The sequence below is a fragment of the Trachurus japonicus genome, chromosome 7 (assembly GCF_045865225.1).
Source record: "Trachurus japonicus isolate A0001 chromosome 7, Traja_1.0".
Classification (NCBI taxonomy): Eukaryota; Metazoa; Chordata; class Actinopteri; order Carangiformes; family Carangidae; genus Trachurus; species Trachurus japonicus.
Genome location: NC_140913.1, coordinates 4,662,121 through 4,672,705, shown reverse-complemented (window position 1 = coordinate 4,672,705; position 10,585 = coordinate 4,662,121). Strand labels below are relative to the sequence as shown.

General features: G+C 41.4%; 1 protein-coding gene across 1 annotated transcript; it reads right to left on the bottom strand.

Annotated features, from left to right (window-relative positions):
• Positions 1 to 786: 786 nt before the first annotated feature.
• On the bottom strand, positions 787 to 9,811 carry LOC146984042 (mitochondrial carnitine/acylcarnitine carrier protein). The gene is made up of 9 exons (XM_085780846.1): positions 9,391 to 9,811; positions 7,397 to 7,489; positions 6,312 to 6,439; positions 4,988 to 5,078; positions 3,879 to 3,996; positions 3,603 to 3,675; positions 3,402 to 3,511; positions 1,481 to 1,602; positions 787 to 1,370 (listed from the first exon to the last, which is right to left on the bottom strand). Exons 1-9 carry the CDS (start codon positions 9,490 to 9,492, stop codon positions 1,308 to 1,310), a joined length of 900 nt encoding a protein of 299 aa, XP_085636972.1. The 5' UTR covers positions 9,493 to 9,811; the 3' UTR covers positions 787 to 1,307.
• Positions 9,812 to 10,585: the final 774 nt, after the last annotated feature.

Here is a 10,585-nt window from a genome sequence, read left to right as displayed (position 1 = left end):
GAATGAGAGAGGGAGAGTTTTTCAGCAATTTTCCTTTTCAGTTTACTGTTTCGTGAGCATATTTTTGTTCACTCCAATGTAAATATGTTGCACTGACTTGTTTGGTGTTTGTTTAGTTCGGTGATAAAAATAAAAAATAAATGTGAACAATCTGAAGAATTCTCTACAATTTGAACTATTTTACAGTAGTATTACGGCAAAGCATACTAAAGATGAGAAGGCTTTTCACAACAGTGTGTAGTTATATGGGTAATATGAATGAAATGTGTGCCACCTTGGTGCAAAAGTTTTGATTTTGATCACGCTATGTGTAGTTTTGGTTGCAGTGCTTCATTTTGCAGGATATACAGTATGCGGTGTTTGGGTGTGTAGTTTTGTGTGTTAAGAATTTCGATGGAGCCAGCCTAGTTTGCAAAATGGTTGTGGGAATTGGAAAAAACTGTATGCTACAAATACAAATGCAAGACAGTGTCTTATATTTGGCACATCAGTGTGCAAATGGCAGGTGTATACTGATTTGCTATATGTGTGTGTGAAGTTGTGATGGAAAAAATGTCATACTTTGTGTGTATATTTTTGGTTTTGCCAAAAAAGGCCGTAGTTTTAAAAACTCTTGTTTACTGAAAGTAAAAAACTGTAATGTTTGTGGCTGTGTCCTGTAGCCTGTCGCCAGTAAACACTTTCACTATCATGGACACTGGCACGTGCTATGGTACTGGTCTTTCAATAATATTACTCCCACAAGAGGACTCAATGATTTGTTAACAGTGAACACACAATTTATAGTGCAAATTCAAAACTCTTTATTCAAACACTTAATTCACAAAGCTTTATAAAACTCCCCCCCATGCCTGAACACAGGCCAAACAACCCCACTCACCCCCAGATTTATTCACAGTGACTTTTGTCAGTGCTTAGATCAAAAATATATTCAAATCCATCTTAAACTTAAGAGGTTAAATCGACTATCTGACATTTTACAAATATCATAAATAGTTATCTTTCTTAAAATAAGAAAAGATTTTGCCAAAAATATGAACAAATACACTATATCTCAAAATCATACATTAATAAATGTGCATATTCATTATCATAAAACTGCTCACAAAAAGTGAGTTGCGATGGGTTACAATTAAAGTAATTAATTTGTAAAATTAAATGTAAAAATACATTTAAGAATACAAAGATTCCTTACATTTCACCATTCTGAAATGTTCAAACAAACAGACACAACTCAGAGGAGAGCTTTGTCTCAGGAAGAGAGGCTGGTCCAGACTGGTGGCCGCTTCCACACAAACTGGCTTATCTCACCAGCTGGGTGCGAGCATGTTTAATCCCTTTAGTGCCACCTCAAACCCCAGAAAACAGGCCTGAGACAGGAAGAGGAACGAGTCAGGAACAAGGTACAGTTAAGAAAAAAAAAGATGGTGTTGGGGTGTAGAAATACAAGAATAGAGTACAAGTATAATATGAGTCTTACGGCGTTGGCAGGAAAGGCTCTTAGAAAGACAGCGTTAAATCCTTTATAGAGGGCTCTAGGTCCTTCTTCTCGAAGCAGCGTTCTCAGAACGTCCACCAGACCTCTGTACTTCCCATCTGCAGCTACACAAACACACAGCCGTCAAACACACACAGAATATAGAATGATATCATATGATTGATTCATTCATTGCTGTTTAGTTTCATTTGTGTGGTGCCAAATTATAACAATGTAAGGCCAAGACCTAGACTGGCTAGAAAGTGAATGAGTCTATACCGGCTCCTAAGATAATGAAGGCATCTGCCAAAACAAAATCCTCCCTACACTGTAAAATGTTATTTTGAACCTTATTCAAATAACTGATGTCTGCTTCATTTGTTGACCATCCTGGCTTACACCTAGTTAATACAACGAGCAGCAGAGGTCACGGTGCAGCACAGCACAGATGTACTGAGTTTGGCAGATCAGCCTTCTCTGTCAGAGCCACTAATTACTGGAACTCAGAACCAAACGAGATCAGAGACATTAGTACATTACTGGTTTATGGCTTAAATCTACTCAATCATTGGGGCGGTGCGTGGCGCAGTGGGTGGAGCGGCCGCCCCATGTAGAGGCTACAGTCCTCGCCGCAGGCGTCCCCGGTTCGAATCCCGCGTCGGGCAGACCTTTCCTGCGTGTCATTCCCCCTCTCTCTGCCTCCCCATTTCCTGTCTATCTCTACTGTCATCACTATCAAATAAAGGCAAAAAGCCGAAAAATATACTTAAAAAAAAAAAAAAAAATCTACTCAATCATGCACCCACCAACTATAAATTCAAACATTAGCTCACTATCTTGCAATCTTTTTAGTGTTGTATCTTAACATTGTTTTGTTGTGTCTTACATTGCATTTTATTCTTGCTGTTGTGTTGTGTTGTATTGTGTGTACTTTGTTATTGTTGTTGTTTGAAAGGCTGCTTGTGTGATGATGTTTTTGTATTTGTATGTGCTTGTCTGTGTTAGATTCATGTTATTTGTTCCTGCCCAGGGACCGCAGATGAAATTTAGCTAGTAGCTAATTCTGGTATGGCTGAGAGCCGTGCACTGACCCTGTTAAATAAACAAATAAATAAAATAAAATAATAATAATAATTCATTGGATTTTCATAGAGCTTTTCAGGGACCCAAAGCCGCTTACAAAAAGACAAGAGAAGGGTAATGGCAGACGAGGGGGACAGACAGAAGACAACACAAGCAGACAGGTACAACAGTAGTTGGAGGTGAAAAGTATGATTAAAGAGCAGAGGGGGCTGATGGGAAGGGAGGAGGGGTAGATGAGGAGGGATTGGGAGGAGAGTATGGAGGGAAAAGGGGTGAGGTCAGGTGGTTAGGTAGGGCATAGGGGAGGTCGTAGGCTTGAGAGAAGAGGTAGGTTTTCAGACGGGATTTGAATATGGGGAGTGTGGGAGAGTGGCCAACAGGTTGGGGGAGGGAGTTGATTGAACTTTATGATGAGGGAAGTAATTAAACTTATCAGGCAATAGTAACCTTTACTGAAAAGTAAAAGTGAGGATTAACCATCCTCAGAAAGATGGTGGTAATGCGCCTCTAAAGCAGAAAAAAGAAGAAGAACCATCCTCCAGAGAAACTCAACAAAAAACTGAGTTTGAATTGGCAGCATTTGGCTAGTGCACTTTCTACATTAGACATGGTGCAATATTGGATACCCTTAATTCATCTCAATTATGTTTTAATATACACACAATTATGATGAAGTATTTGAATTTGAATTCAATTTACCTGTCTGGCATGAGGTGGCTAAACACAGTTCTTTTCAACTTAAACAACTTAAACAAATGATCTACTTGACTTTTTAATTAAAGTCACCAACTTATTTTTTTCAGTGTACATAATACGTGATCCAGATTTCTCTGGCTCTAACCTGTCTGAAAGTTGGATTTGAGGACATCTGGAGGAAGAGCAATTGTCCAGTTTAATATTCCTGCCACACCACCGGCTAGGATGATGTTGGGAGTGCTGATCTGAGACACACTAAAACACATGAACACACGGAGAAGCACATCAAATCAAGGTGAAAGATCTTTGTACTTGAGCTTTATAAAGGTTTTCCGTGGTTACTCACCTTTGACCTTCAGGTGTCAGGAAGTTTTTGAGGTATTCGTATGTCAGGAAATACAGACCATTAGAAGGCACATCTAGCAGATAGAGAGAGGAGGGGGAAAACAAACATGTGAGGCTGTAAATCCATGCTGCCCTTTGGATTCAGCAATCACACCTGTAAACTGCTTTGTTCTTACCTCTTCTGTTTGAGGTCACACACACACACACACACACACACACACACACACACACACACACACACACACACACACACACACCAAACCACAGATAAGTGTACCTCTGATGAGAGTGAGCACAGTCCCTTTGTAGACACTGCGGATGCCCTGCTCCTTATACAACCTGACCGCACAGTCAAGTGGACCTGCATACTTTGATTTGCCACTGCTGGCCTGCACCTGAAAAAACACACACATTTAAATTATTATACTTGCAATAGAAGAAACACTGACTTACAATCACATTTTAAAGGGATAGTTCAACATTTTGGCAAATTGGCCCATTGCCATAATCCCTATAGTCGTAGCAGTAGGTTCGTTACCTTTAATTGTCGGTGCAAGCTGTTATTAGAACGGCGGAGCAGAGCCATGAGCTGTTCAGAGCTACACTACAGAGACTCATGGGATTTCTTGGTTTCCCTCATCAAACTCATCAAATACACAATCCAACAACTCCAAAACGCTCTGGTGGACAAGTTGTGAGCTGCACATTCACCACACTATGAGATAATAATGGAACGTTACGAGACGGAGCCGTTTTCAAGGTAAATGCAGAGACTGCTTGATGAAAAACTACCCCAGACAGGAATGTGCATCAGCGATTTTGCATGTATTTCCCTCTAAAACAACTCTGTGTGGTAACATTGTGTTATTATCTCATAGCGTGGTGAATGTGCAGCTCACAACTTGTCCACCAGAGCGTTTTGGAGTTGTTGGATTGTGTATTTGATGAGTTTGATGAGGGAAACCAAGAAATCCCATGAGCCTCCGTAGCGTAGCTCTGAGCAGCTCACGGCTCTGCTCCGCCGTTCTAAAAACAGCTTGCATCGACAATTAAAGGTAACGAACCTACTCCTAGGACTATAGGGATTATGCCAATGGGCCAATTTGCCAAAATGTTGAACTATCCCTTTAAGCTGATATGTCAGATCTACTCCTGAATCTAAGTCAAGCATTCCCTCTCTTTTAGCTCTGTGTTTGGTCTCCACCTACTCTGCAGGGAGATAATGCCTCTCTAGCTGCTAAATGCATTGGAATCAAACAGTTCCCCGACTCAATTAGTGAATAAACACCATGTGAAGAAAGAAAAAACAATCTCAGATATACAATAAATCTTATGTCTTGAATAATCCTAAAAACCACAAAGATGAAGTCCACATTAACACCTTACCTGCAGTAAACACTTGATCCTCTCTCCTGGAGCCACGATCACTGTGGTGAAGACCCCTGCCAGACAGCCAGACAGGAAGATTTGAGTGTGTCTGCACAGAGTAAAACAGGAAAGAGTGTGTTTATGAGATAGAGTCGGGTGATAACTCTCTATCACTTGACTCACTGTTTATATAAGAACAGGGATTAGAGGAGCTTTGCTATTTGCACCATTGTGCCTGCAGTAATCTTTATGATACTCTATAGCACGCTGACTCACATCTCCAGACCATATTATTTCAAGCTGTCAGGTTTATCAGGTGTGATATTCACTAAGTTGGTGAACTGGCATGCTAATATTTATTAGCCATTCAACACTTAACACAGAGGAACTGTGAGTGATGGACTACTTGGTTTTACTTGGAACTAGGCCACAAGTTCCAAGTATTACTTGGTATTACTTGGAACTAAGCCACACAACAAACTGCTGAATAAATAAAATAACCTGTATAACCTGTAACCTGATATAGATGCCAGTTGAAAAGTCCACTGGGGTTTTATCACAGCCATTATTGTGCAATGTGTAATGAATGTCATGGCAATCCATCCAGTGGCTGTTGAGATATCTCACTCATGAGTCTCATTGGTGATTAGATATTAGACTGAGGAAAAATCACCAAGATCACAGGGATTGATTCATCGTCTGGGCTGAATGTATGTACAGTGTTTACAACATTTCACAGCAATCACACAGTATCTCAATCTGGACCACAAGTAGTGGTCATTCCACGGCTGATTTTAAAATATGTGTGATGCTGATGAATTTGGCGTGCGAGTGAATAACTTTCAAAGTGTGAGACATAAGAGAAGACACATGGACGTGGAGCGTCTCCAGCGGAGGGAAGGAGGGACAAGTGCTGCAGTGCTGCTGCTCGTATCCAGTGTGGCTTTGAGAAACACCAGGACAAGAGCCAGAGATAGAATAGACCCGTGGGCTCCAGCACGTGTGAGGTGGCTACATACTGTACATAAGGTATATATAGAGAGGCTGATGGGGGTCAGAATGAAAGGAGCTAACAACAACAGGATTGGTGGGAGGCAGCAGGGTAACATGAGGAAGAGGGTGTAAAGGGGGTGTGTTGCTGCAAGTAAGCGAATGGTAGCAGTGGGAGGGTGGTGGTGGGGGGGTTGGGGAACAGAGACATGGCTATATATAGAGCTCATATTCCAGGTATTGCAAAGACACTCTCAAGCAAACAACCTTGTGTGTGTGTGTGTGTGTGTGTGTGTGTGTGTGTGTGTGTGTGTGTGTGTGTGTGTGTGTGTGTGTGTGTGCGTTAACTAACGTCAGGGGTTTGTCAGGATCTGTCTGCTGCAGCTGCTTCCCCAGACCAAAACCAAAGAAACTGATGGCCATCATAGGGGCCACGCCCGCCAAGGGAGCAGCCATGCCTTTATAGAGGCCAAGGATACCCTGTGACCACACAAACACACACACAGAAACTGTTACAATTACTTGTATCCATGTTACAACTTTCAATAATTACTTTTCAATCACAACCAACAGTTTTTATGGATGTTTTTAATTTTCGCATGGAAAACACCTGTTTGGAAAGGGTAGAAAAAAAGATAATAGGCTATATCAAAATATTGTAAAAAAAACAAAAAACTTTTGGTATGTCAATAAAAAACTTATTTTGGTGAGTGATGTGTGAAACATGTTGGACTGGTTTGGATGAAGGAAATGTAAACTTTCAAAAATGTCTCCTGATATCTGTCTCTTCATCTGTTTGTACTTTTTTTCTGCAGCAGTTTAAAGCAGAAGTGAGTGGTCCGGTCGTTTTGGCTAATGCTGCGTTCCAGGCAGGCTTTTGAAATCGTAAATTACAGCTTCAAGTCACAACTTACGACTTTGTAGCGTTTCAGGCAACCCACTCGTGTTTTTCTGACCTGTTTTACCGGTGAAAGTCACTATAACGGCCACTCGTAACTTCTGACCCGTGAACTCGTACCAGATCGAACTGGTACCACTTCACGGTCGGAAAAACACGAGTTTCCTTGAACGCACCATAACAGTCCTCGTCCCTACGTCGCCACATTCACGGCGTTCCTTGGCTGCACACACAGCCCTGCATGCCGTTCTCTCTCCTCATTGGATAAAAACTGTAGGATACGATAAATGTTTTCTCCTGGGCTCAGAGCAGAGCAGAGTGACTGACAGACCCGTGTTTCAGTCCAAACACTCTATAGAAGTGATTGCTGTCGGAAGATAGAACTATTTAAGACTTATATTAACACAAATATATCACTTACTTCTGCTTTAATGGCAACAACTGGACAATTAACTTTATTGGAGTTTAAGAGTCAGTGGTGTGAATGTGGAAATGACCTCTGTAACTGTGTGTGTGTGTCTGTGTGTTTGTTTATTGACCTCTTTGGACACGGTCTTGCGGAAGCAGTCATATGTTCCTGTGTAGAGGACATACTGGGTGCAGGAGGCTTTGGGCTGCGTCTGAAGTCTCACCTGCACAACAAAGTGTAATTGAAAAGCTGCAATAGGCTTACACATGCATAGACAGATGCATGCATGTACACACACACACACACACACACACACACACACACACACACACACACACACACACACACACACACACACACACACACACCTCTGACCATGCATTTTGGAAGGGAGGATTGTTAAAAGAGCAGTACATGATAAGGGAAACACCCATCAATGTCAGATCACTGATAAACAGTGGCGGGTAATGTGTGCTGTGTGTGTCTGACAGCTACTGTAGGAATCCAGTATGACTTACCCACATTCTGGCATTTAGTTAAATTACTCAAACACAGAGTGCACAATTAACAGCTTAACAAATGGCTACTGTAAAATGCACCACCGGATATATTAATATGTGTGTATGTGTACTGTTAATCAGAGAGTGTCATTGTGATAAAGATCTAATTTACAAGTGAGTCATTTGCAGAAAAATGAAATAGATTAAAAGAAATACATATTTTCAGTGATTTAAATATACATGCAGATATGTATTCATACAATCAAACCAACATGTTTTATATGAACAGCTATCAGAGGGCATATTTAGATGTATTTCTGTGTAGTGTATGGGGCAGCATCAACTACTTAGCCACACTGACAGCTTTTAAGGCTTGTATAAAGATGAATAAAAACATATATTTTTTAATTATTTTGGCATAAGTTTTCACTGAGCACTTATTCATTTAGATATTTTGCATCTAGGAATAGCATGCTATACAACATGTAACAATTAACACAAAGTAGCTGAGGCTGAATGTCATTAGTTAGAATGTCACAGAGAAAAGCGTTGTGCCAATCAAGCTCAACAGGCTCATAGTCATAGGCTTCATCTTTTGCATAAACGTCTTTACAAAATGTGATAGTAGTAAACAGACAGACCAGCATGTGCTGGAACCAGAGGGAACCTTTACTCTTGGGATGTCAGTGTCAGCGTGTCAGTGTTGGCCTCTTGCAAGAGCCAGACAACAGTCAGTGTTCGAGTAAAAGAGGTGGGAAGTTTAGCTATGAATAGAAAGTTGTAGCAATAAACCCCCATCCCCCTTAAAACTTTTGCTCTCACCTGTCTGTCCTCCACCTGCATTAAAATACCAAGTCCAGTTAGTTTGGTAAGAACTGATCTCTGCACTGAGTCCTGCTCAGAGACACCTCAGCAGGACAGATGAACCTGAAGCCTCCAGCTGACAGACAGTCTCTTTTATTGAGCTGAAATGTGTATTTGATTGAAAATGCACTTTTTTGGCAGATACATTATGAAAGTCAGCAAACTGTCTCTGGTTCCATCTTCTCAAATAAAAAGATTTAATGAGAAAACTGCAACTGATGGATAATAAGTCATTCAAGTAACTTTATAAGGGGAACTTCCCTAACTTAGTGTAAGATTTTACATTTCTCTATTTTATATGCTATAGGCCTGTTATGTGTAAACTGTAGGCTATATCTTTCTGCTTGGACAAAACTGAATCATTTACGTCTATTTATTAATTAAGACAATGGTTGATAGGGTGCAATTAAATCAAATCAAAACTCATAGGCCTATCTGATTATAAATAAAACGTAAATTAAGAAATAGTATGACATGACACACACAACTCAAAGCCTAATTCACCGTCTGTCTTAGAGCAGCCACAGGCCTTGGTGACATTGTAAGCTGATTTATCAATAATCCCCTTTACACCTTCATCTGATCACTGACTTTTTCCATGTGAACCAAGCTAAGTCAGAGTGAAATCTACAAGAACTACAAGAGACAGAGCATGGGACTGGGACCATAAACTAGATCCATTATAATGACACCCTACAACAGTTAGTTAGACTGAAACATTCTAGACGATGTAAAGGCTTTCTGTCCAGCCGTCAGTCACCTTGATGGTGTCCAGCGGGTGTCCGGCCAGCAGCAGACAGGCCCCCCCGGCCCCCCCGGCCACGAAGTTCTTCAGCGGAGAAACTCTTGGCTCGTCCCCCATCCTCTCCCCGCATGGCAGGAGCAGACGACCCGGACCCGGACCACAGACCTCTTCACACGGCGTTAGGGTCCTGTCTGACTGAGTGTGGGGGCGGGTAGACGAGCTGAGCTGTTTGACGGCTGCCTGCCACGTACAGGGGCCGGGGGGGGCCGGGGGCCGGGGCGGATCTGGACTTTGCCTCCAGAGCCAAGAGGCGGATCTCAGACACTTTCCCCGTCAACGCTCATTTACACTTTTAATTTGACTATAGAACTCGTAGCCTACTTCATGACGCCTCATACAGGCGCTCAGGATGCGTCTGTTGTTTCATACCTAACCTAGTACCTATATATAATAAGACTATAATACTATACTCCCTTATCTCTCGCCCTGGACAGACAAACAGCGGCCTCTGGCGGTGATACACTAGGCCGCAGCCAGGGGGAGCTACTTCGGGCGATCTGCAGCATATTATTATGACCAACGATTACAGATGATTGTTTGAGTTTGAGTTTGAGTTTATTTCGATCAGCAAAAATAAATAAATAAATAGAACCACACACACAAAAAAACAAAGCAGTTAGGCCTACACATCCCTCTAAAAGCAGGGCTGAAGCTACAAGCTGATAGAGGCCCTAACCTTTACACCTACATGTACATGAAACTCAGGGACCTGAACAGGTTTTGTGACCAACAAACTTTGAGGAAAGTAAATAATATTTTGTCTTCTCCTGGTCACGTGCTGTCAAGTGACTTCTCTCTGTTGCCCTCAGGTCGTCGCTATGTTTCACCTGTCTGCAAGACAAACCCTTTTTTAAAATCTTTTATCCCCTCTGCTATTCGCCTCTTAAATTATTTATAATGATTTTATTCCTCTTACCATGCACATTTTATTGGTCAAACATGTGCAACGTATGTATTTATTCACTCATTCAATTGATCTTTGACAACACTGTACCCATGGCATCCTATTCTATTTATTTACCTTATCTTATTGTGTGTACTGTGTTTTTTTTGGACTGTGCAAGCTGCTGAAATCAATTGCCCCTGGTGGGATTAATAAAGTTGTTTGAAGTTGAAGTTTGAAGTTAATGTATATACAGTACCTTTACAT